The sequence below is a fragment of the Colletotrichum costaricense genome, assembly GCF_030867565.1.
Source record: "Colletotrichum costaricense strain IMI 309622 chromosome Unknown Scaffold_22.1, whole genome shotgun sequence".
NCBI lineage: Eukaryota > Fungi > Ascomycota > Sordariomycetes > Glomerellales > Glomerellaceae > Colletotrichum > Colletotrichum costaricense.
Genome location: NW_026848251.1, coordinates 794,391 through 819,898, shown reverse-complemented (window position 1 = coordinate 819,898; position 25,508 = coordinate 794,391). Strand labels below are relative to the sequence as shown.

General features: G+C 51.4%; 10 protein-coding genes across 10 annotated transcripts; 6 read left to right on the top strand and 4 right to left on the bottom strand.

Annotated features, from left to right (window-relative positions):
- Positions 1 to 443: 443 nt before the first annotated feature.
- On the top strand, positions 444 to 2,635 carry CCOS01_15118 (uncharacterized protein; the record flags this gene model as incomplete). Its single annotated transcript, XM_060463260.1, has 3 exons — positions 444 to 557; positions 608 to 1,573; positions 1,631 to 2,635. 3 exons carry the CDS (start codon positions 444 to 446, stop codon positions 2,633 to 2,635), a joined length of 2,085 nt encoding a protein of 694 aa, XP_060306445.1.
- Positions 2,636 to 2,816: 181 nt separating this feature from the next.
- On the bottom strand, positions 2,817 to 4,785 carry CCOS01_15117 (cyclohexanone 1,2-monooxygenase; the record flags this gene model as incomplete). Its single annotated transcript, XM_060463259.1, has 3 exons — positions 2,817 to 3,394; positions 3,462 to 4,320; positions 4,378 to 4,785. 3 exons carry the CDS (start codon positions 4,783 to 4,785, stop codon positions 2,817 to 2,819), a joined length of 1,845 nt encoding a protein of 614 aa, XP_060306444.1.
- Positions 4,786 to 5,540: 755 nt separating this feature from the next.
- On the top strand, positions 5,541 to 6,562 carry CCOS01_15116 (AdhA; the record flags this gene model as incomplete). The annotated part of the gene is made up of 2 exons (XM_060463258.1): positions 5,541 to 6,324; positions 6,384 to 6,562. The coding sequence occupies 2 exons, from the start codon at positions 5,541 to 5,543 to the stop codon at positions 6,560 to 6,562; spliced, it is 963 nt and encodes a 320-aa protein (XP_060306443.1).
- A 182-nt stretch (positions 6,563 to 6,744) lies between these two features.
- CCOS01_15115 (uncharacterized protein) lies at positions 6,745 to 7,933 on the bottom strand (the record flags this gene model as incomplete). Its single annotated transcript, XM_060463257.1, has 2 exons — positions 6,745 to 7,430; positions 7,633 to 7,933. The coding sequence occupies 2 exons, from the start codon at positions 7,931 to 7,933 to the stop codon at positions 6,745 to 6,747; spliced, it is 987 nt and encodes a 328-aa protein (XP_060306442.1).
- A 2,628-nt stretch (positions 7,934 to 10,561) lies between these two features.
- CCOS01_15114 (uncharacterized protein) lies at positions 10,562 to 10,870 on the top strand (the record flags this gene model as incomplete). The annotated part of the gene is made up of 1 exon (XM_060463256.1): positions 10,562 to 10,870. A coding segment is annotated over one exon (309 nt), but the record flags the coding sequence as incomplete, so codon positions are not given.
- A 282-nt stretch (positions 10,871 to 11,152) lies between these two features.
- CCOS01_15113 (uncharacterized protein) lies at positions 11,153 to 12,913 on the bottom strand (the record flags this gene model as incomplete). Its single annotated transcript, XM_060463255.1, has 4 exons — positions 11,153 to 11,359; positions 11,425 to 12,397; positions 12,469 to 12,660; positions 12,765 to 12,913. The coding sequence occupies 4 exons, from the start codon at positions 12,911 to 12,913 to the stop codon at positions 11,153 to 11,155; spliced, it is 1,521 nt and encodes a 506-aa protein (XP_060306440.1).
- Positions 12,914 to 16,270: 3,357 nt separating this feature from the next.
- Positions 16,271 to 18,351, top strand: CCOS01_15112 (alpha-L-arabinofuranosidase; the record flags this gene model as incomplete). The annotated part of the gene is made up of 7 exons (XM_060463254.1): positions 16,271 to 16,377; positions 16,469 to 16,663; positions 16,810 to 16,937; positions 17,028 to 17,116; positions 17,187 to 17,484; positions 17,578 to 17,743; positions 17,811 to 18,351. The coding sequence occupies 7 exons, from the start codon at positions 16,271 to 16,273 to the stop codon at positions 18,349 to 18,351; spliced, it is 1,524 nt and encodes a 507-aa protein (XP_060306439.1).
- A 292-nt stretch (positions 18,352 to 18,643) lies between these two features.
- CCOS01_15111 (glycosyl hydrolase family 47) lies at positions 18,644 to 20,419 on the bottom strand (the record flags this gene model as incomplete). Its single annotated transcript, XM_060463253.1, has 2 exons — positions 18,644 to 18,766; positions 18,830 to 20,419. 2 exons carry the CDS (start codon positions 20,417 to 20,419, stop codon positions 18,644 to 18,646), a joined length of 1,713 nt encoding a protein of 570 aa, XP_060306438.1.
- A 2,669-nt stretch (positions 20,420 to 23,088) lies between these two features.
- Positions 23,089 to 23,471, top strand: CCOS01_15110 (NCS1 nucleoside transporter; the record flags this gene model as incomplete). Its single annotated transcript, XM_060463252.1, has 2 exons — positions 23,089 to 23,243; positions 23,297 to 23,471. 2 exons carry the CDS (start codon positions 23,089 to 23,091, stop codon positions 23,469 to 23,471), a joined length of 330 nt encoding a protein of 109 aa, XP_060306437.1.
- Positions 23,472 to 24,634: 1,163 nt separating this feature from the next.
- On the top strand, positions 24,635 to 25,161 carry CCOS01_15109 (uncharacterized protein; the record flags this gene model as incomplete). The annotated part of the gene is made up of 3 exons (XM_060463251.1): positions 24,635 to 24,702; positions 24,762 to 25,003; positions 25,097 to 25,161. The coding sequence occupies 3 exons, from the start codon at positions 24,635 to 24,637 to the stop codon at positions 25,159 to 25,161; spliced, it is 375 nt and encodes a 124-aa protein (XP_060306436.1).
- Between the last annotated feature and the right edge of the window lie 347 nt (positions 25,162 to 25,508).

Genomic DNA, 25,508 nt, shown 5'->3' with positions numbered 1-25,508 from the left:
ATGTGGAAAGCCACGTACGAATCACATTTTGTTCTCAGGCTCCATCTACCCAATGGTTCGAATCCCCATCGACCTAGTAAACCCCCTAAGATATTAGCCTGGGGTCCCCCAAGTGTCCCTCCTTCCTAACCCCCCTCCCCTCCCTTGTCTAACATCCCCCCCCAACAATCCAAGATCCTTCACTAATTAATAGCACACAAGCGTGACAGGGTGCTGGAGCCTGGGCACCTAGTGACTACCCCGTTCCCCGCATTTCTCCGCAGCCGGCCCAAGCTCCAGCGCTCCCTCTCCGCCCTCTCGGGTTCTGGGCCCAGGCTCAGATGCAGACTTCCCTCATCTCACTGTAACCTCATCTCAAATCCGTTCAAGGGAGGGTCAGGATTAGACTTTGTCTTTCATCAGCAACCTTGCCCGAACGATCTGTCCAAATCCCACGAGTTGCCATGCCGGAGACTATCAGTGAATGGCTCCCTTTCGATGCGTCGCAGCCCAAGCGCCGGCGAGCTGAGCTCGTCTGTGTGGTTTGCCACGGCAAAAAGGTCAAATGCGACCTTCAGGTTTGTCTGAGAGACGCGCAATATTTTCGAATTGCTCTGACCATACTCAGGCTAGGACCTCTGAAGGCTACGAGAGCTGTACGAATTGTGACGTCTGGGAGAAGGTATGCCATCTTCGCCCTTCGAAGCGTACAAAACGGCGACGTCTTGTACGGCCAGGCCATTCAAGTCGTGTCCCGACACCACCAGCGACATCGGCTTCTGGTGATGAAGCAACCGTATCACAGACAGACGCGGTGGCCGATGCCATTCATGTTCTATCCACAGGCTTCAATGATTTTGTTCCGCCGCCTCCGCCTTCCCGCTCTCGCCACTCAATATCAGAGCAGCATAGACATGCCTCATCCCCTCATTCAGCTGCTACGGCTGTGCGATCTCAGGAAATTCACCTCGCACCGTCGCCATCACAGAGGTCACAGAGCAGTGATGCACGCACTGAAGGTGTTGCTGAGAGCCACACTGGTGATATAGACACTGGATTCTTACAGGTCTATGCACCTGAGAATCAGTCTGACGCTGAGAAACAGGCATTGAAGGCATGCCTGGACCATAAGTATAGTCTCTCAAACCCCCATGAGCAGGATCTCCAGGAAAGCTTTGCCGAGACCTATTTCGAATACTGTTATGCCTGGTGTCCAGTTCTTGATTCAGACACCCTTGCCAGCGATATTGCGCGATCTCCTCTCCTTGCAAATGCGTTGGCAACTGCCGCAAGCAACGTGCAGCCTCCACTAGTGCCTTATGAAGGACCGGCCGAGTACTACAAGAAGGCACGCACAATATTCTACGAGGATGAAGAGGCAGATGGTTTGACTACCCTCATGGCCGTTTCTCTATTCTACTGGTGGGCACCACGCCCCCCAAGCACAGTTCATCGGCACTCATCATGGTGGTGGACGTCGGTCCTGATTCGTCATGCGCAGCAAATGAATCTACACCGTGAGCCAACAGCGAGCCAAGTCGTTTCGGGCAACTTGAACTTAGGATTACGAAGGAGAATCTGGTGGACGGCATTCGTAAGTGGCTTGAGAACTATCGTCTTTCCCGTCGAGTTTTGCTAAGAGATGTACTAGGCTCGGGAACGTTTGACTGCGTTGTGTCAGAGTAAGCCAGCCATCATCGATCTCGATGACTGCAATATACAAGAACCCACCCTGTCCGACTTTCCAAGCGATCTCAGATCTCAGAGGAAAGGAGAGATATTTATATACTGGGTTCGCCTTTGTGTCATCATCGGGAGGATTGCAAAAACACTCTCACGTTCGACGCTGCCTACGGCAGAAATATCACCAGACCACCACAGACAGGAGTTGGTGGACTGGGTCAACTCTCTTCCTCCTCACCTGCAACTTCCCATCGGCTCAGCTCGCACTCAGAACTTTGACAAAGACGTGCATCAGTTACATCTTCCATATCTCACCACCATCATTGTCCTTCATCTCAAACGCTCAGCCAACACTCTGCCAGAAGCACTTCCTCCGGCCATATTAGCAGCATCCTGCATTGCCAGAATATTGCGCGATATCTTATCTCGAGGCAACACTCGCTTTTTGATGGCAATCACCTGCTGGTACACTGGAACGGCATTCATACCACTACTTCAGGCCTGTCAAATCCCGCACTTAGCGAAAGATGCCAATGACTGTCTTGACATCCTCGTGAGGGCAGCAGACCAGCTTCAGATCATGTGGGGTTCCGCGAACGTCATCAGGCAGGGCTTCTCACGTCTGAGGGGTACCAACTCAGGTGCGATACGAGTTACAAGGCCGGGGGCAGAGAATATTGAGCCCATCCATGGTGAAACTGGCGTTGTCGTTTCCGATCCACCAAATGTCGAGGCAGTCCCATTGGACAGAGGAGGTTTCGATGACTTTGACTGGACTGCCCTGTTCCCATTCGCTACACAACATACTGGAGGAATCGCTGACAGTCTGTTGACTGGTCGGGCCCATGGCACAGCAACAAGGGGTTTCCCGTCTCCGGATAATGCGCTATTCCATGAGACACTCGTTAATCAGTTTGAGGATTTGTTCGAACCTTTTGTAGATTACCGTCTGGACTTTATGGTCCCTGGATGAAAGCCACGAAGGCGGGTCGATACAGGCTTTGCACATAGTGACTGGAGTAAGCTAAGGTACTAGTAGTCTGACAATGGAAATGAATCAATACTGCCAGCGCATCGGACTGAACAATTAAACACTCTGTTACTGAAAATGCTAGTACTAATCTAATGATTCGACCTCGGCTCGGAGCATGGACTCAAACCTTGCCCAAAACTTCGGCTTTCTCTACATACCAAGACAAGTCGCTCTTTGAATCCATTTCCCATTCCGTAAACCCGTTGCCCATGAACCTAAAAGGATTTGATGTACGATAGCAAATGTTGAAATCTTCACCGCGGATGTTGCTGAGCATCCGGTTGAAAAGGTGAGCACTGCCACCGAACAGAGCTGTAACCCTGCCATCGACACGGTTCCTCTTGTACCAACTCTTGCAGCCACCGCTCCATACAAGTGTCTTGTGTACTTGGTCGCTGTACTTGATAAACGCATCAACAACCTCTTGCTTGGGCTCAACGTATTTGATGTCCTCTGTAGCCATTTTCTTCACCCACTTCACAAAGTAGTCTCCTGTCCAGTTCAGAGACTCCACTAAGGACCCATGGCCACCTAGGCAGTTGGGTCCCATCATCATGAAGTAGTTGGGATAGTCTGGTACAGCAACTGAGACATAGGAATCAGGGTCCTCAGCCCATCTCGTGGCAAGGTCGATGTTCTCCTTTCCAACAATTGGGTATCTTGGACGATGGGAGACGTCAAAACCAGTTGCACAGACAACTAGAGACCTGTCAGGTACGCCGCAAAACAGACACTTCATGTCATAGTAGATAGTCTTTTTACTTACTGACGTCACACTCATAGAACTTGCCATCGGCTGTGTGAACACCATTCTTCGAAACGCTGGTGATGGCACTGTTGGTGATGTTGCAGTTTGGTCGCAAGAATGACTCGAGGTAGCCGGGCCCAGGCGTGATGCGCCGGCACCCCAACTCCCATTTTGGAATGAGCTTCTCGCACAGCTCGGGGTCATGGCCTAGCTTTTCTGCCATTTGCGCTGCTGCCAATCTCATGCCCTCTTTGTTGTTCTCGCCCTTCATGAAGATGTAGAAGGACTTGTTGGTGCGTGAAATAATTCCCTTCCTGTGCTCGAGGTGATACTCTGGATCATGGAACTTCTTCCTCTCCTCGTCAGTGTATCGTGGGTTGGGATCCGGGTCATCCCTCCCAAGGTGCTTGGATGGAGGAGCGCGATAGTATACCCAAGCAGGTCCTCGGATGAAGTTCAGCACATCCGTACCAGGTAACTTGGCCATTTGAGGAACGATCTGAATGCCAGAAGAGCCGTTTCCAATGACAGCAATTCGTTTGTTGGAGTAGTCAAAATCGTGATCCCAGCGAGCGGAGTGAGTAATGTGGCCCTCAAAATCTCGTAGACCCGGGACGTCTGGCCAGGATTCGTGAACAAGTACACCTTGGGCAGAGATCAGGACGTGACAGAATTCATCACGCTGTTCACCCTGGTGTTCTACCGTAACTTTCCACTGGCCAAGCTCTTCCTGCCATGTAGCGCCAACAACCTTGGTGTTCAACTGAAGATCACGATCAAGATTCCACTTCTTGACTGTGTCTTTCATGTACTGGAGGATTTCAGCTCCACTGGCGTAAAAACGACTCCAGTCTGGGTTGGGGTCAAATGGAAATGCCTAAAGACATGATTAGCCCACGGAGGCTTCGTTGAATGCTTGACGCAGGGTACTCACATAAATGTGCGCTGGAACATCGCACTGCACGCCGGGATAGTTGTTGACAAGCCAGGTACCACCGACCTCGCTATGCGCCTCAAAAATTGTGTGTTCAACGATGTCTCGCATCTCTGGAAACCTGTGCTGAAACTTATGGGCCATGAGGAGTCCGGAGAAGCCAGCACCAATGGTGAATACTTTGATCTTCCGTGGGGTGTAGGCGAATTTGGTGTCGAGCTTGAAAGGATCGTCGCTGACGCCATTGTGATTGCTTACTGAAGGTTGTTGCGGAAATTTCGCATTGCCCTGGACAACCTCTGGTAGTTCTGGTGCCGGCATTCGTGGCACATCATTGGGAACGCGAGATGTTGCAACTGGGCCAGGGTCGACCGGTGCGGTGGCCGGTGCTTCGACGGAAGCAGTCATGTTAATAAGAGGGCAATGTTAAAAGATGCTGTAAGGCCTCAAGGACATGCGAAAGCTAAGGTTGACCCAGACGGTTCAATAGAACAGGAGCACACGATGTCAAGTGGTTGAGCGGAAAGGTGAAGTCTCTGATGAGCAATCCTCTTCCTCGTCTTTATGGTTGAGAGATGTTGTGTGAAGACACACGCTCCGCTCCAGTGATCTCCGAGATAGCCCAGTCCGCATTATCTTTATTGGACCCGGCACATACTATGGCAATTCCAACGGAGAATGGCCTCATCGGATTAACATGATTCTCAGCTAAACGATTGTGCCAGTCGCGCTATAGACTCATTAGGCCTAACCGTCCTCTTAGGGTTGCCGTGTCTAAGGTTGCCGAAGCCTACACGCCAAATCAACCATCTTCAGAATTGCCATCGGCTATCCCAAAACGGTTTCCCAGCGGGGGATCCAGGGGGTTTGGGGCAATGGCCGGGAGCTTGGGGGCGTTCACGGGTCTAATGCTTACTCCAATTTTCCCCTCCCTCCTGTCTCGGCCCCGGTTGTGTAGAGCCGGGAACACCAGGTAACATCGTACATTTGAAAGAGACAAAGACATCGATTAAGAGCTTGGGCTTCTGCACATCATCAGAATACTCGAACGTTTGAAGTATATTCGATTCCATACTGAATGCTCAAACTCTTCTCGTCTCTCCCTCACTAGTTTCTTCCCTGACGAGTCGATCTAAGCTCTTAGCTCAAGACACATCGCAGCTATGCCCCTCCCACAGTACACCTACAACGGTCCAATCGACCACACTATCATCCCTGATCGCCACAACGTCAAGGGAAAATCAGTCATTATCACGGGCGGTGCCAATGGCATGGGCGAGACATGTGTGCGAGCCTTCGTCGCAGCCGGTGCTTTTGTTACGTTCGGCGATGTCAATGCCAGGGGCAAAGACATCGAGAAAGAGCTGAATGCAAACGGCGCGTGTTGTACGTTTGTGGAGTGCGATATCAGGGACTGGAATCAGCAGAAGGCAATGTTCGAGACCGCCAAAAGCCAAAGTCCTTCCAAAAGCGTAGACATCGTCATTGCGAACGCTGGTATTAGTCGAAGTTCGGGGGACAGCCTATGGAATCTGGATGATCCAAACGGAGAGCCGGTCAAGCCTAATCTCAATATCGTTGATGTCAACCTCAAGGGCTCCTTCTACACATGGAAACTCGCAGTGCACTACTTCAGACAACAGCCAGAAACCGACGACAGGGACAGATGCTTCATTATCACAGGAAGCATGGTTGGATGGATCGACTCCCCCGGGAATTGGGAGTACACCTCTACCAAGTACGGTCTCCATGGGTTCATGAGAACTGCCAGACGCTCTAGTTGGGAGCAAGGCATCCGGATCGTCTACGTAGCTCCGTGCTGGATCAAGAGTGCGATTCGTACTGCCGAGTATGAGAAATGGTTGATTGACCACGGAGTCGAATTTGGGGAGCAAGAGGATGTTGCCAACTGCATGATGAGAGTTGCTTGCGACAAGTCTATCAACGGTCAGTCCCAGAAACCAAAATATTTGCAAGCTTACCCTCTAACAGAATCTGTGTTACAGGACGCTCGTTGATGATTACACCAAGAACTGTTGCGAAGGAGGGCTACATGGATATTGACCGAGACGACTACAAGGATGTTCCAGAAGACCGATACCTAGACAAGGTGCAGAAGGCTCAACTAGTCATAATCGAGGACAAATGGAGAGACGATTACAAGGTTAGAGTGTACAAAGATTAATGTAGAACCAGCGGACCGTCTTCGAAGCACTATTTCCCATCTTCTTCGCAAGCAAGTTGTGCAACTATCAGCCACGCAACTAGGCTCAAGGGCGCCAATCGAAACATATCTAGACTGAGAGGCCTTCCTGACTACTTTGTGCGGCTCGAGTTCATGCTTTCTGGCCGGTGTGTATATAAGAATCATCTTCTTGACAGTGATTCTGATTCTAACTCAGCTGGTGGAGATTCGGATGCCAGCTCAACCGGGTTTGGCTTGACTGGGAGCTCGTGGCGGTACTGGAGTTGAGCCGATGAAGCCGGCCAATTCTTGGCGTTTTGCTTCTCGAGGCTTGCTTCAAACTTCGCTGTTTCTGTGTTCCTCTTCTTTTTCTTGTACCAAAAGAAGGCAGCCACGATGCCAACTATCGCCAGACCGACACCTCCACCCACAGCGCCACCAATGATCCCATTTCGATTGTCCCAAGTTGAGTTGGTGTTGCTTGTGGCGGATTCGGCAGGATTCGATGGGGTAATTAGAGATGTTGAGCTTGCATCAGCAGAATGAGACGCAGAGGTGATCGCAGAAGTGATCGCAGAAGAGATCGCGGATGTGATTCCAACTGTCGCTAGAGAGGTTGTGAGGGCAATCGTGCTGGACGAAGATGCGGCAGAGGAGGTGATTATTTTGCCATCGACGATGTACACTCCTCTCCCAGCCATGCAGCAGATTGAGGCATTCTGGCCCTCGCCGCAGCAATAGCTGCCATCGCTACATTTGGTAATGACAACATCCATTCCGCTTCCTGGTATACCGTCGTCTGATTCTTGGTGGTTGTCAGCACTCACGTCGCTCTCACTAGTCAGTTGCTTTCTGAGACAGCCAGTGTCTGACAATTGAAATTCCGTGTTACTATGCTTGATTTCTGAAGAAAGGAAGCTTACCGTAATCATCTGTGACACACAGTTTCAAACATTTGGGTGATTCCCAAGTAGGGTCTGTACAGCTTTCCCGCCAGAGTTGCTTGTGCTCCTCATTCCAACACAGGCCATCCGCCTGACACTTGTCTCCTGCGATATTGCAACACATACCGTGTCCAGAACTTTCGCAAGGCGCATACTTTTGGATGTTGGCGTTGGTCAAATCATGTCTGTTGGTACCGTTGGGCACGAAACATGCCCCTTGGCCGGCAACCGTCCGGATTAGAGTCGTGAGAATAGCTGCGAGAACATGAAGCATGGTGACTGACAATGGGGCGTATGGCAACTTCTTCTGTGTAGAGTATGAAGAGAGAGTGATCAAAACGGATGAGAATGAAAATTCCAGGCTGAAATTGGAGACCCATATCGCCGTATGTAGCTGTGCGGCGTGGAGTGGCTGTGAGATGTACATCGGACTCCATAAGTAAGATGCAATTACCTCCAGCTTAATGTCGTCGCAACAAGGTGGTTGTCGATACGCCGAATCAAGAAGAGTCTTCGAAATTTCTTCCCCACTGTATAGAAATCCTTATTTCTCGGCGCCTATTTCCTATTTGCTGGTGACCCTAGTAGTTGCTTTGTTTGCTCGTTGGTTGCGACCAGTATACATCACATTTTTTTTTTTTGCAAATTAGGCTCTTGCTCCAGTGCGAACCCCATGCAAACTGGTGTACTGTGCTGACTGCCAAGAGCTGGGTTTTCTTCTTTGAGTAGGAAAGCCGCGTGATCCAGTCTGAAATGGGAACGTTTAAGTAGCCCATTGTGCCTCATTGAGTGTCTTTTAGAGGATCAAAAAAATTGACGTGGATTTATCACGAATGCATGCGGGCCGTCCCTTATAAGTTACCCATCAGGCACCTGACCTATCATGTACACTTGAGCGGCATTGAGCGGCAATGCCCACACTTCAGCGTGGCAACTGACACTCAGAATGAGGTAAGTGGGTAATGGTGAGCATGTCTTGGCTGGTGCCTATCAACTTAAGGGCTTGCCAATTGGCAGCAGGAGACTATCAGCCGGGCCAGAGCACCATTAGCAGCTTGACGGGTTCAGCAACTTAGTGGACTATACACAGATGAAAGACCATATCTGATCATAAGATTTATTTGAAATTTCGGCGTAGGACAACGGCAATAGTTCGTTGGTGATTCTGTGGGTGTTGAACGTCCGGGAAAGGCTCAAGAAAAATGACCAAACTGCTCTTGGATTGTTAACCCCCACACTCGATTAGCAAATGCTTTATCTCAGAGGGCCTGCGAGATGGGGAACGAATGAAAGCTCTTCTACTATGTTGGCGGATATGACTGGTCGGGATTCTGCGCCGGCTATCCGTAATCCAACCCTACATTGTATAGCAACCGTGATCGTCAAGTCACTGATCACAATAAGATTTAGACGTAGTGGAACCTGAGGGAAACACTCAACAAACTTTGATGAAAATAGCGTAAAATTAAGCTCTTAGTAGGCATTCGAGGCAGGACGTTCTACAAGATTCACCTCACGAGTCATAAAGGTGGCGATTGATCAATGAGAGGGAAGATGCTCGAGGCGTCGATGTCCTAGTTTCGATTCAGTGGTACGAAGACGGTCGGTCTTGTTGATGGTATGAATCATCGCATGGCAAAGTCACGTTGATTGCAGTACTCTTTATTGACAGCTTTCTTCGCGGTCATTGATGCAAATGTGCAACTGTGTAGCGGATCGTACATAGCCACAGTCATAGCCTGGCGTCAGCTCGAAGGCCCGAGCTGTAGGTAATTGCCCAGGAAATAGGGCGTTCGTCCAAGAAATACCCAATTGAGATTACTAGACTTGACTCAGGATTGCCGATAATGTTTACCGGTCAAGGTCGGTACGAATTCAAAGCCACACTCAAGATTGAACTTTCATGTAGAAGCCACCAACTTGCTGGAGGCTTCGATCCATGTTCTTTCCCTCAGCCCTTCTACAGTGGGCCGCTCCCGGTGGGATATAAGGTAGTAGCGGGGCATTACGATTATTTTAGGTCATGTTCAAAAAGTCACCTGTCATGTACCGGGCATCACAACCCACTCACTATGCACAGGTAAATTAGGTAGGGAGAATGCTACCTGATCGCTGATCAAATTCACGTAAATGCAGGCGCCAAACCAAGGACTAGCGCCTCTACTCTGGAGGTTTCACACAAGACTATGATACACTCCCCTTGTGTCTTCCGGTTTTCTACCGGCAGATGGATATAACCAAATTGCTTGAGACCCTTGATATATCACGTGAATCTTTACTTCCATGAGATGTCCCAAGCATTCAATCTTGGTTAATCCATTAGGTAGCTGAAGTAGAAAGAATCAGAAAAATTGGACTGAGGAACAGAATCTTGAAGGCTTCACTCGAGCCGGGTCGGTGCTGCCGAGGAGACACCAAAAATATGTCGGCGGTGCCGGATTGCCGGCCCACCTTGGCGCCGCGTCAATGTGCCGTTCGGGCCGGCCCCACCGAGGCACCAGCCACGCGTCGACCGCGAGCCAAGTTGGACGATGAAGTCACCGTGGAGCTAGGCGTAGCACCAGACGGCACTTCTACCGTTCACTGGCTTGGGATCTGATTTACTGAGTACAACTTTGGGGCTACGGGGACGGTGAGAACCTTGCTCCTTGAGCTACCAAACAACGACTTTTCGTGGAATGCGCCACACCGAGCTCCCCTGCTGACGTGTTTTGACCACCATAGCGCTCTCAGCCATGTTCATGACGTGACACTATTCGACATGGCCAGGAATTGGGACAAGCCAAGTATGTCGTGTGCCCAGAAGTCGTAACGGGTAGGATTGATATAAGGCTGCCTACCATCGTGATGGAACACTAAGTACAGTGCACTCAGCTCACAATACTTCTCTATCTACACAGACTCTCCGTCCGTCAGCCAATTCGCCCACATCATCCACCAGCAGAGATTCAGACGACTCAGTAATTTTACTATCAATACTGCACCCGTCTACCTAAGCAATGGTTGGTCTCCCCTTGAAGTCCACTTCTTGATGGCAATATATTGACTAAGGAACCAGGCTGGACGCGGAAGACGCCTTGCCACTGGCGCCATCATCGGCATTGCTATTGCCGGCTTTATCTTTATTGCTTTCTGGGTCCTATGCTGCTACTGCTGCTGCTTCCGAAACAAACGTAAGCAGCGCGGTCGTCAACCGCATCCAGTCGGCGGCGGAGGTGGAGGCATGTTCTCTCGCTTCGGTCGCCAGCGCCGCGGCGGTCCGGCAATGATGGAGTCCGGCTACGGACACGGACCAGGTTACGGGCATGGTCATCAAGGTCACCACGGCGTGGCGAGACCAGCACCAACACACGGTTACAGATAAAGGGCAGACGACCGCGGGTGGACGTCAAACAATATGGAGTACCATCACTTAGAAGGAGAATGGGAAGGTCGGTTGTTGGCTACGAGGTGGGCATGGCGTTAGGAACCATGATTGTGTACAAGTATACCCAATGTGCGAAGGATCGACTCATTTTGGTTTTTGATAAAGCGTCAAACTGGATCTACAGTCAGACCAGTGCGCTAAATGTTACATTAAGTACTATGTGTGCCTGGGTATTATGGGAGTGTTTGTGTGTCTGTGTGAGTGAGGTCTATTGACGAATCAAATGTGCTCGCTTCCATGCTCCTCGCGTTTCTGCTCAACCGCCTCAACCCTGCGCTCGAGGTCGTGGGACTCAACAGTCGACATGTCCAAGGTCGGGATGAAGAGAGGAGCCTCAGTGAAGAGATATCTCATCTCTTCCAGAGGACGCTTAGCGGTCTCGGGGAGGAATGCCCAGAAGAAGAGGGCGTTAGTAAAGTTGCAAACCTATGAGAATGCGTGTTAGACACTTGCATGTGTTGAACTTTGCGCCAGCCTTTGTGGTAACTTACAATGAACAGAATATACCAGCGCCAGCCAATGCCGTGCTTGTCATCGAGAGCCACAGAGGTGGTCTGACCGATGAGAGTGTTGAAGGCGTACGAAGTCATGGTAGCGATGGAGACACCCTTGGAACGAGTCTTCATGTCAAAGATCTCGGCAGGGATAATCCACGATAGAGGACCGCAGGTGGCGCTGAAGCTGAAGTTGTAGAGCCATGTCATGGCAATGAAGCCCCAGGCGGTGGCTCCGCTAGCATGAGGAGAGCCGGGAGGGAACTTGGCCAGAAGGATGGTGGCAATGATAAAGGTAACGCAGTTGCCAAGGTTACCGAAGATCAAGGGCCAGCGGCGACCAGTCTTGTCGATGAGCATCATGCAGAGGAACTGAGCGACGAGGGCAATGACGGAGGAGATGGCCTGGTAGCGAAGGGTCTCGTCACCGGCGATGCCGATCTTCTCGTAGATTGCGACGGAGTAGTACTGAATGGCACTGACGCCAGTCATCTGAATGGAAGCCTGGAGAGCGCAAGCGAGGAAGAGACGACGGAAGCAAGACTTGTCGGTGAAGAGCTCCTTGTAAGACTTTGCGGAGCCCTCGTGCTCGGCGGCGATGGAATCTTGGATTTGGTCGAACTCGGCGCGGACCCAGGCGTCGTTGATGTCGCCGTGAGCGTGGAGCTTGGCCAAAGTGGCAAGACCCTCGTCAAGGCGGCCATGGTCGATGAGCCAACGAGGAGATTCGGGGAAGAGGAGAATAAGCAAAGCCAGAATGCCACCAGGAATACACTGGATACCCAAACTGACGCGCCATTGGTTGTTGTCGTTCTCGGCAAACCCAATGTATGTTCCGTATGAGATCCAAGCAGCAGCCAAAGCACCGACACCGAGCATGAATTGTTGCAGAGCAGTGACTCGTCCACGAATGCTAGGGTGGCAGAGTTCGGCCTGGTACATGGGAATGATCATCGTCAACATACCGACACTGGATGGAATGCAGTCAGCACATGTATCGTCCCGTCAGATTGGCATTTTTGGGTTGAGGGATTGACGTACCCGATACCAGCGAGCGCACGACCGGCGTAGAGGAAAGCGAGAGACTGGGCAGCGGCCTGGAGAGCACCACCGAGAACGAAGATGGAAGCACCGATAAGAATGGTTTTCTTACGGCCTAGTCTGTCACCGGTGGGACCGGCGACACCAGCGCCGATGAAGCCACCTCCAGTGAAGACGGAGACGACAGCGCCACTGAGAGGGAGAAAGAGTCAGTCGTGATGCCCCTGGATTCGTGCAGGTTGATGGTTGACCACAGATTCCAGTCCGTAGCAACTCTACGTTAGGCGGTGACTTACATCTCATTAGGGTCTTCGCCAAACTTGGTCTTGAAAGAAGCCGAGGCAATGGCAGAGGCAATGACACCCAAATCATAACCGTAGTTGAAGGAACCGAGTGAGGCGAAGACGCTCACAAGGAACTGGTACCACTTGGGAGGGAGCGCCATGATGGGCTTGGTTTTGGGGGGTTTTGTTGGTGAAGGACTCTCCAGCAAGGTGTTGGGTAGGTAGTCGTCGCGGGCTCGTCAGGAAGTAGGCAACGTCCAAGCCTGGGCTGTAGAATCTAATGATTCGAGGGTTCAGGGTCAAACCGACTCGTCGAGCTGCAATGGAACGGTCTCGCATGTTGCATCAGCACGAAGGGATCGTCGCGTCTTTATAGAATGTTTGAGCGACCCCATGTTTCCCCGTATCCACTTTGGCCCGAAGGTCGCATCGGATGGGAGCGTGGGAGCATCGAAGAGATTAAGCCCGTCTGCCTCTCTGAGTCTCTCCCTCACGCTCTCCCAGAAGCGTGGGCGAGTTTGGATACAACAGGCTAGCGCAGGCGAAACATCAAGCAATGCTGCCGTGGTGCGTTCGGTTGGTGGTAAAGTTACCGGGGGATATGCGAGAGTGGAGAGGCATTCGAATCCCTGGCTTGCCTTTTCCGGGGCCACTCAGCCCGTTGAAAGACGGCATCGGTGATGGTTGCCCCGGCCCCAGACTAACCCCCTTGCCCCAGGTTACGCTGGGATGCGGAGATATCGCGCTAGTTTGCCAGGTGTTGGTGAATTCTGGAGGTGTTTGTTTGGTGTATGCATGTGCGTGTGTGTGTGCCAGGTACTGCGCTTGTCAAAGACGAGGTACTGGTAGGCAGGCAGTGAGGCAGAGGTAACAAAGTTGAGGTCGACTTGGAGAGGCGCCCGTTAAGGTTCACGGTCAGGACCTTCTCCAATCTCCATAATTTTGAGCAACGTGGGCACGCGGGGAAAGTTGCTAGGGTTGGGGGTTTCAAGGCGGAGTTTGCGGGTATGATGTGTACACTGTGTGTGTGTGTGGATGACTGTGGGTGTTCGGCTCATCAACACCGACGAGCGACACGGCAATGAATGGGGACGTCAAGGGCGTACTCCGTACGTGCTGCGCCATTCCATGATGATCAGGTTGTTGGCTGAATTATTTTGGCGATCCGAGCTGCTGGAACTGGCGGCGAAGGAGGAAGACCCATGTTGACAAGAATCAGTCACATGGCAACTCGGGCAGTATTGTCTGAAAGTTGGATACCTAGCCTTGTCGAGAGCGCAGGTGTGGCCTCTGAACTTTCACTTCCTTCAACCACATGGAAAAGAACGATTCATGAAACTCGTTTGGCGGGAAGTGACTGGACGCTCTCGAACATACACTAGGCACATTGGCGTGTCATTGTCCACCGAAGCTAGGCAACGCGCTTCATAAGAAGATGTCAATTGCGCTTCATCTCCGCCCTAGTATGACTTTTGTAATCCTCTATCCGTAGTTTCTACTCTATTTCTCTAGCATGGGTATCCATTCCATCTTGGTCTTTGTCTCTGATTCCGCGATGGCCCGTCTGCTCCAATATTGTTAGCCGGGCAACTTTTCTCCATCAAGTACCCCCGTACCCCCGTACCTTGCGATATTGCTCAGGTACCTCAGGTAGGTACGTACTCTCGGATGCAAACAAAGCAAAACGATACGTTCCCAGAAAAGACCACTTTGATTGGATCATCAGACACCAACACCCCGCTTATTACAGCCAATGTCGTCACTGGCAAAACTGGCACAAGATTGGAGGAGAATCAAGCTTTAGCTTTTGGCCTATGCGCTCCAATGAGAAACGATGCTGAAGAAGAGAAACCCCATATTAACAGTTTATGGTTCCACTATTTCTTTTTCCTCTCCTCACCTTACTCATGGGTACGTACCTCGACCACTTCGCCTCGGGACTTGGCCTCTCAAAAGCAAAAGAAATGGCTGGAAAATGTTCCGCATTGTCTCGGTCCTCTCCGCAAACTCACTCGGGTCACTCCAGCCTCCAGGTTCATAGACACTCCTTCTTCTGGGTCTTCTCTTTGTTGTTTGTGCTTCGTTCTTGCTCGGGCCCGTCTCGACCGTTTTCGCGCTTCGCACCTAGGTAGTTCGGCCTGCTTTTCCGTTCTTCGGCAGCCGGCCCAACCAGCACTCATTTACTCCTCGTTGCTCTCCGGCTTCGCTTCAGCCTTCGTATATTCTTCAACCGCTTGTCCTTGCAAATGTACGGACATCGGTGACAACTAGGCGATAATCTTCGCATCTGATATTCTTGGCAGCCTACAGTACGCGCCTCCATCGCGATGTTCCAAGTCCATACCCATTGTCCATCACCCTGGCTGTTACCTGCGTGCCAAGTTGTTAGTCAGGCCTGAAATGGGTTCTGGCCTGACTGTGATAACCAATGTCGAAGCAAAAGTAAGGATCGCGGCAACCCACCTGAAATGCTCTCCATCTTCACACCTCGGCTACTATCCGTACTGATCCATAGTCTGGATATGGCTAGGCAAAAGTCCATGCCAAAAGAGACAATGGAGACATTTGCTTGGAAGCCCTTCCCTTCGATGCGTGCCCATACGTGGTACATGTAGATATCGTATGCTTCCCCAAGAGCCAACCATACAATACGGAGTACACATGATGCCAACATGGGCAACATGCAGCCCCAAGCAACAAAAGGGCCGGCTCATGATTCCCCATCCATCAATATCTCCAACTATTTCCCCATTATCCCCAAGAGACCCTGTTCCAACCCCACCATCCCATCCTAAGCTAGCATCCCCTCCCATCCTCATCCCCCATCCCTCAGCAGACCATCCCACACAGTCATGCCGCATGCACAATCCTGTACCAGTCGGAGCCGACTACCCCACTCCGATGCCCCGGCACCCGCATTATCGTCGACTTTCTCCGCATGGTATCCTCTATGATTCGCGCGCCTGTCGCACCACCTGCCTTTCACTTGTCGCTGTTGGAGTCGAGATTTGAGAGCCGCACTTTCTCTCCGCTCCAATATGTCTGATAACTGGTCAATATCGAGTGTGCCGTTGGTGTCGGTAACCAAGGCGAATCGGGGGCCACCCACCCCTTCTCACATAGCCCCAGTCCCATGTCTTGGCCCGGGTATCCCATCTCTGTGAAGGCGATTGTGACGGAAACTGATGCCCAAAACCGAGTAGTCAGATCCTGCTATGCGATCCCTCCTCTGCCGGCCCAATATCCTCCTCCATTGCCTTTCTGCCACTCTTCAGCCCGTCTCCGTTGTTTCACCGCTTGCCCCCGCCCCTGACGAGTTCAAATTCCGGCCTCAATCCCGTGCATTTGCGGCCACGGTACACATGTCCTGTCCATTTTCCACCACTCATCGACTAGCTGTTCTTTTTGCATAAAATTACCAGCTACCGGTTGATCGGACCACCACCGCCGCACATACGCTCGGACAGGAAGAGAGTGCTTTCACCACACCTTACCACACCGCAAAACAAGTTCTAGCCATGGCGACCTTCACCAAGATCGCAGAGGATGCTCGCCCCAGCATCACGCTGAACCCCTCCCATGTCGTCTCCAAAATCGATGACAATGTCTATGGTGGCTTCACAGAGTAAGCTTGTGCTGCGCCGCCTACGCCGCCTGCTTCTCATCCCGGGCTCCTCGCGTCTAAACATGCAAACCCACTAACACGCATCTCGTAGGCACATGGGAAGATGTATCTACGGTGGCATCTACGACCCTGGCAACCCTCTTTCTGATGAGAACGGTTTCCGAAAGGACGTTATTGAGGCTTTCAAGGAACTCAACTGCCCCGTTGTGAGGTACCCAGGTGGCAATTTTGTTGCTACTTACCACTGGATTGACGGCGTCGGTCCCAAGGAAAACCGTCCCAAGAGGTATGAGGGAACTCCCAACATGAAATTCCGGTCGCCAGCATGCAAATCGAGACCCCTCGACACCGAATCCTTCGGGGGTCTAGACCCCTGCGTAAGCGGCCCGCGTTTGGAGTGCAGCGAGTGGCTAACATGCATCCACCATTTAGGCCTGAGCTGGCTTGGATCGGCGTCGAGAGCAATGAATTCGGAACAGACGAGTTCATGAAGTGGTGTGAGGTTGTTGGCGCTGAGCCTTACCTGGCCCTCAACTTTGGCACTGGCACGCTTGATGAGGGTAAGTTGATCTTCCAGTAGCACCGACCTGGACTCGGTCCGGACTCGGTCCTGGTCGATGGGTACGGTTGGCTAATACTGACACGTTCAGCTCTTGCTTGGGTTGAGTACTGTAACTCTGACAAGGACACCTACTATGCCAACCTCCGCCGTAAGAACGGACGTGAGAAGCCTTACAACGTAAGTCCCACCCATTCAAAGACTGCCCAAGTGCGTGCACAGGGTCATCTCGCTCACCTTTCAACAACAGGTCAAATACTGGGCCTTGGGCAATGAGTGTTGGGGCCCCTGGCAGGTCATGCAAATGACCAAGGAGGACTACGCCAAGCAGGCTTACCAATGGGCGAAGGCGCTCAAGCTTCTCGATCCCTCTTTGGAACTGATCCTCTGCGGCGAAACTGGCTTCAGCAGCTGGGACACATATGTGATTAAGGAGTGCATCACATGGAGTTTGCATGGTCTCGGTGGTAGCACCACTGCGTCGTTGATCGACATGCACAGCATCCACCTTTACACTGCATCGGAAGACCATCTGAAGAATGCTACAGGTAAGTTATCTCCGCCTGTCTACTTGTCACATGGCCAGATGCCAGTCATAAGATAAGATAGACGACTGACATTGTCTCCTCTCCCCTACACAGCACCCAGAGCCGCCGAACGCGCCATTGAAATCACTGGCAGCCTTATCGATCTGGCCCGCATTGAGAACAAGGTGCCGCCCACATGCAAGAGACAAAAGATTTGCTTCGACGAGTGGAATGTTTGGGATCCCGTCAGAGCACCTGGTGAAGAGGGTGCTGAGGAGGCGTAAGTCGACACTTCCTCTATTTCTACCTTTGTGAATCATGCCAGCAATTCTAATGATGAGCCGCAGATACACACTGTCTGACGCTCTGGCCGTCGGTGTTTGGCTCAACGTATTTGTTCGTCAGGCAAAGTACGTTGGCATGGCCAACATTGCTCAATCTGTTAACGTCATCTCTCCCTTGATGACCACGAAGGAAGGTATCACCAAGCAAACTACTTGGTGGCCTCTGTTGTTGTTCAGCAAGTACATGAGAGGATCTACCATCGCCACCCACGTGCGCGCTCCCGAGTACGAAGGCGCCACCGAGCCCGTCTGGATCCGCGGCGCCATCGAGACTCCTTACCTCGACGTCAGTGCCACCATCGACGACAACGGCTTTGTCAACTTGGCTGTCGTTAACGTCCATGAGACCAAGGGATTCTCCGTCGATCTCGAGGGTGTCAAGGAGGGTGCCGATGTTCAGGTTTACACCGTCACTGGCGAGAATGTGAAGGTTGTTAACACCGGCGACAAGAACCCTGTCGGTATTACTGAGAGCAAATGGGATGGCAAGGGCCCGTACGAATTCGCCAAGGCCTCAGTCACCCTGCTGAGATGGAAGCACTAGAGGGGTAACCTTGAAGGAGACGGTCAGTGGGAAATGAGGCATGGCTCCTCACATGATACCATTTGGAAGGGAACTTGCGCATGATGAGATATGATACGTCATCATAGCAGACTCGAGCCTCCAATGGAGGTGGGCTGGCAGGTCCAGCATCACGAGGTATCTTTGCATACTTCTGCGCTTATCCGTACATATCGGACCAAACAGACAGCTCCAATCGATGCAAAAGTGCCTCAAATTGAGGCAGCGGAGTGAAAATGGCCTGCTCTAAAATGAAGGTGTTGTATTTTTCTGCTCATAGCAACTGTCGTTTAAGCGGATGCGCCTCTGTGTTCAAGACATACTCGTCAAGATCAACTAGGCTAGGAGGCGAGAAGATGAGATAGAAATACTTCAGCGTTTCCGCCATCCAGAAGCTCTGTAGAACCGTTAGTCTGCGTCCTATACTTGTCTTTGGCTCCTCGCAGATGTTGTGACTTACTTCCATTGAATCAAGCTTCTTCGTCTCTCCTCTGACAGTGACGTCCTCGATTGCCGAGTTGGCAATCTCAGTTTCTGTCGCATTTACAATAGACTGAAACATTGTCCATGCTATTTCCTGGTACTCCGGGTTTCCGGTCATCCTATACATCAGGAAGATACTTTCAATCGCCTCTGGACGGAGAATGTAGCGGGGGTCCCGCGCGTGTGAGAACCCCTTTTTCAACCCTGATGCGCCTTCGCGCTTCCACCGCCCCTCGTCCCAATTACAGCCATCCAGTGTCTCGCAAGGGACCATGCCAAAGATCTCCGGCATCAGACCTGTTGGGAATGAGTTGTACGCCCACCCGCAGCCGCGGGCCAGCCTTTCGGCGAGACCCATGTGCTCTTTGATACCGAAAAGCTTGCCGCCCAGCCCAAACATCCCGCCAACGAAGCACGACAAATGCTGGCTCTCGGGGTTGCGCCGCACATCGCCTTCGGCAAACGCTGTCCCAGAGAATAGGATATTCTCGTTGTCGGGGAGCATTGGACGAAATAGGAGGTACTGCTCAACAACGTGCATCGCATGTCGATACATCTTCTCGTAGGCTGGGTCCGTCCCTCCGAGCAGAGCATGCATCTTGGGCAGATACTCATACAGAGAGTCGGCGAGCGCTCCCAATGTGAACTCGTTGTGTTGCAAAACACTCTCATCCCGGAAGTTGATGAGCGCCGGCCACATACCTGGAAGTTGAGTCTCCCGCTGCGTGCTCTCGAGAAACAGCTTGACTCTCTCGATTGCGTCAAAGTACTTGTGGTCCCCGGTCACTTGCGAGAGTCTTGTGAACTCAAGCGATAGCGAGCATGGCGATGCTGAAGGATCCGATGTTCCAGCCACGAGCTTTCCCTCCTTAGCAAGCTGGAAATCCAACCAGAAAGGAGGCATCCTATTCGGCGTGTCAAAGGCCGCATACAGCATGTCGCCGAGCTCAATGGCCTTGAGCAACAATACGGGTTCCCCGCTAAGGTCGTACGCGCTCAATAATCCTCCGAGATGACGGATAGTAGTCTCAAAGACATTGACAGCCGTCTCCTTTGTATCATCCCAATCCATGGCCCCAATGACAGACAAGGCAGCGTCAAAATCATCGCGCAAGTCCATTATCCACAGGGAATCGAGCGCGTCAACCAGAGTTGCTGCATAACCGCCGAAGGTGTCTTTCCCCTTGGCCGTAACCGGCGTCAGCTCGTCAAAGCCCCACGCGTACTCCTTGTAACTATTCCAGCTCTTGACAAAGACTTCTCGGACCGCCGTTCGTCGCGATTCAGATTTCGCATCGTTCTTGCGCATTCGCTTGGCGCCAAAATTGAATTGGACTCGCGGGAGAGTCTTTGGCCGCTGTGTAGGTAGATGGTGCATTCGTGATGGGGATATGGGGTACTTGTGACGATGGTTGGCCCAGTCGAAGCTACTCTTTACGAGGCGGATGTTGACATGTTCGCGGACGACGGGAGGCGTTTCCCTGCTGGAACGAAGGCTGTGGAAAGCAAAGAGACCGAAAAGGATTACGGCGATGATTATGACACGCCGTTGTCGTCGATTGGCCATCTTGTCATGTCGAACGGGGGTTTGTCGACTATTCGTATAGTTGTTCAGGATACTCTCAGGGAGCTTTGACTGGAGAGTTCGCGACGGGAAGCCATGGTGTAGGGCCACAGCTGCTCAATGTCAGCTTCAGACAAAGCATATAACCGAGGGGACATTGTGTCTCAGGAGCCGCCACGTAGCGCGTTGAGCTGGGTCCCTTGAGACGAAAGTGACCGTGGTGGCTCTCAAGGTTTAAGCGTTTTGAGGGGCGTAGGTACGGAGTAGTGCAACCAGCAATGCGAGCCTTCAGAAAAGAAATGGGGTTCGAATCAGGGGTAAGGGGTAGTCCGTACCGGTTAGGTGGAGTTCGGGGCCGATACTTTCTCCATGTTTGGCGCCGGGCTCCATCCGGGCTTAACTGTTCCGCCCTGAATCCCCGCCATGCAGATAACTCGAAGTCATCAGGTTATGGCACCTTGGCTTCGGCTTGTAAACCCTTGGGGGTTGTTACTAGCAACAAGCTCAGAACATCAGGACGACAGCCCTTGATGTCTCCTCTTTAAACACCTTACGTGCCTAGAAGTGCAGGCCATGATCTTCCAGCCCTCTTTCAAGGGAGCAGGCAGTCTCTCCCCACCAACACCCTTGGAAGATCCCTTGCCCTCTCAGTTCGCAACCATCTGACAGAAGCTGTCAGAAGTAGTGGCGAAACTTCGTTGAGATCAGCTACTATGCATGTATTTTGGGCGAACACTATCGGGAACTGATCGGGAGGAGGCAGGCTTCAGACGTTGGTCCTGCGTCTTAGTTAAAGTTCGGTGAGGCAGCGCGTTTTTAGTAAATACTTGGTAAGAATGTGAAGCAGCTGCATGCAAAAAGGGAAGGGACAAGAAGGGAAAACACAAAAAAAAAAAAAAAAAAAAAAAAGAAGAAGAAGAGAAAACTCCAATGGACCTTGATTGTTTGAAGCATAGAATTTGCGCTGTTTTGTACAGTCAAATTTGCTCGGGCATATCACCTTGAGTCGGGAAAAGTCAATGATGTACTGTGCCGCGTGTGAAGTAGACGGTTGATAGCCGATATCTACGGTGACAATTTTGTTGAGCTTCCAAACTGTGTCAGAGGTGGCGCAACTAGCCGCTGGCCCGGAACGCTGGAACAGAACGAGACCATTCTTGGTTGGATGGCGATTGCTTAACCAGCAAATTGCATTTTACTCTCACGATTTGAGCAAGTTGACCATTCCAGCATCGGTGCTGTAAGTTGTCAATCAAGCTCGCCGCAAAGTCACCGTGTCGGCCGTTGCTCATGCCGGAGATGACGCCGTTAGCAGATCAATTCTCGTTAATCCTCGTCGTCTCTCGGCGTCCGACTGGAGCCGGCGTGCTGGGGTGTTGGGTGACTCCGCGCAGAGACCCTAGCGATTCCCAACCAGGAGCTCAAGCAAGCGACATGCCAATCCAACCAAATCTGTAGATTTAGAACCTTAGTGGTGATTTAATTCCAAGAAAACAGAGGGAGGCTGAACACCGTCCCTCTCTCTCTCTCTCTTTTCATTTTCTTTTTTTGGCCGCAGTCTTTTTTTTCTCGATCGTCAACGACATTCTCTGAGACGGGCGGGGCGAGAGGAGCCAAGTGACTTCGACGACAATAGGCTTCTTCCGCAAATCAAAGAAAAGTCATCAAAGCCTACAGCCACTCGGTTGACAGCCCGAGGCACTAAAGGGGTCCTTGAAGTCAAGGACCAAGTTTAGCTACATCCATTTTGTTGCTCACGGGCAAAAATCTGCCGATGACAACCACATTGGCTTGACTGAGTTTAAGTTGTCACTGATCGCAAAGTATCGGTACTTGAGAGTCGTGTGAGCCACACCCGCTAGTGGACTGCCCTGTATGTAATAGACAAGAAGAGCCATACAAAATAGTATTTGACAGCCGGTCATGCTCCCATGGTGGTTTGCATCCTCGCAACAAGTGGTTCCATTTTTACTGCAAACATCTCGTAGTGTTCAATCTGGTATTTCCAAGTTCCTTTCGTCTACCTTCCCTGACTTGTCACGCTGTCTAATGTGCTAACGCAGAGACATTGCGGTGGTTCATTAGCATCAGCTAAACTAGATCGTCCGTCATCCTTTGTGCGTCCACGCATACCCAATTGCCACCCTCCTGTACCACACAGTCGGGTCTGAGGTAGGACAAGATCGAGCAGCAGCGGATCTGCGACTTGAACTAGCTTGTCACATCCACGTACCGCTCTCTGAGAGTCTCATCATCTTTTTGCGATTTTGTGCAACCACGCTCATCTCACTCGATTTCATCATCACGAGGGCTTTGTACAAGATCAGAGACCACGGCAAGTCAGTAACATCATGGATGTTGAAGCGCCACCGCCGTCATCAGCGAATCAGCAACTACACGCATAACTTGAAGGGAAGAGCTATCAATTAGTCATAACCAAACCACAATATGGACACAATGAGCGCGATGGCTTACTTCACAACCTTCTGCGTCTGGGCTGAGTTGAAGAACAAGGCATTGAGCCGATTCCGCTGGGAGAGCGCAAATCAACTCGATACTTCAATGCATTTACTGTCTGGTGCTCTATGAATGCCAGTATTCTTCCGTGTATTAGACTAACTATCAAGGGTGCGAATGTTGTCTGTTAACAGCACTCAAGGATCACGTTCGGTATGCTGGGTCCTTCGCTCTTTGGTCTCAATCTCCGCGACTCGTCTCTGATTGTTCTCTTCTTCACGTTGCTGTCAACGTTGGGCCCGGCCCTTCTCGCAACGCTTGGTCCCAAAACGGGTATGCGCTCGACGATACAAGCGCGATGCAGCTTCGGGTCAGTCATCTCGCCAGCCAAGGTAACTAGGGATTGCTGACCTCTTTCCCCAGGCGCTACCTTGTATCGGTGCTAGTCATCCTCAAGCTCGCTACATGGATTAGATTTTGTATCATTGTTTGCGTCGTTGGTGACCAGTGTTCATCGGCCGGCACCAATGGTGCTCTCAGCCGGCTTGTAGTTCAATGTTTAGATCCTGAGAACCAAAATAAATTTCACATGATCTGAAGACAGCAGTGCAGTTAAAAATGCCTTTGTGTACCTAACTCGCTGTTAGCCACATAATCTTGTGTCAAGTCTTTTTATGGGATCGACGCCTTCCTCTTAATCACAAGAGAACCTGGTTCTAACTTAGGTTATTGAAGTTATCGCGCAGCCACGGTGACATCAAGAGGACGGAATGGTTCCTGTATTATTATCGATGCGAGATTTGATATTGAGATTGCGAATGATTCCAGTAATTTGTTCCAAGGCGTTCAATCGCAAAGACAGAAGTCAAGTCCCATCTCGTCACTAGCATGGCTGAGAAAGTTTGATAGCAGGCGGAACGGGATATTCTGCGAATTGTACGATGGGATCTGCCCAGGTATACATAATCGATCGTCACACAAGACGAGAAGACGAGCTTGTCTTCTAAAAAAGAACTTTGACGTGGGTCTGGATTTGACAACTGGGGGTCCAAGTTTAAACTTCCATCACACGGTTCGGACAAGGCGTCATGCGATTCATTCTCGAGCAACATGAAACAGGGGGCCTAGAGCCCAACTCCCCGTGAATAGCAGCACACCTGAAAGGCAAGCCCAGTGAGAAAATCATAGTTGATGATTTATTGAACGCTCAGCAGGTCGGCTCGCGCGGCAGATGATTTACGCAACACCCAGATCGGCCGGGGTTACCCGCGTGTTTTACGCCTGACTTTTACAGCCCTTTAACTCGCTCACCTATTGAGCTCCTCGGCCATGCCGGTCCTACAACACGCACGAGTACTACGAGGTACTTGCCGGCATCCGTCATGTGATAAGTCTCCGATGAATCTATCTGAAGCAATCGACAGCCCATTTAGCGGGGCCACGTCAGGCACCGCAACGTCACCAACTATGGCAGTCGTTTACTCTCGACACAGCAGTAGTATGACTGCGGCAAGCAGGCAGTGCTCAGATGGCAAAACAATGATGTCCGAACCCGGGGGGAATACTAGGGTCAGATCCCACTGCGCTGCCTCCCCGCTGCATATCATCCGGTCACTACCCCAGGCTGCTGGACTGTCTTGATGGCAGTAGTCACCTCTTCCATTCATTCCCTTCCGAAAACACTCGCTTAGCTATCTTTCGGAGCTTCCCATGAGACCAGGGTGTGGAACCTAGGCCCAATGGCTTCCACCCAAGGAGACCATGCGGGAACGGGGCAACACGAGCCACGGTATCCAGAGCCAGTGGCATCAGCGGAGAGACGATCCAGGGTCAGCAGTGAATCTTCACGACACTCACGGACATCGGGCTTTTCTTGGTTTCGGCTCAGCGCGGACGGTCGTCCCTGGGGCCCAGTTGACGAGCTTAACCTCTACATGGGCACCGCCTTCAGCAGCATTCCTGACGACAATGAGTCGGCTCGATCGCCTTACTTTGCCCCTTCGGCCAGTGATTGTTCAACGATCTCGGAGAAAGATTCATCATACATCATCGACTGGAAGAAGCCGCAACATTCCGAAAATTCGATGCATTGGGCAATGAGGTCAAGATTGGTGCAGATCCTGCTTGTGGGTAATTCCATGCTAAATGCGTGAACAGCTTAGTTTAGGCTCGAGGCGACTTGATTGTCTCATCGTGCAATTACTGACGTGTTTCTCTACGTAGGGCAGTTGCCTCACCCGCTCACGCTCACGCCGTACCGAGCATTCTTAGGCAGTTCAGCGCCCTAAGGGGAGTTCTGACTTCACGCATTATGTCTATGTTTACGGTACGGAAGATATCCAGCATGTCCCATCTCAAATCGACTCCATGACAGCAACCAAGCCTGTGCTGTCTCGCACAGCCTTGGCGTCTTGCTTGTCTTTCGCTTTATCAGCTGATGTGCCGGTGCCTGCCCACTTTCTATCGGAGGCCGTAGGATCATTTGGTATAGCCATCATCTTGGTCCACACAGAGACCTCTGTGAAGAAACTGCTCGAGAAACGCCGTAGAAAGATCAGAACAGCCACATGAGATTACAAGTTATATTCAATCTCGGCTATAGACGATGGGGTTTCGACAGCGGAGATTTCCTCCA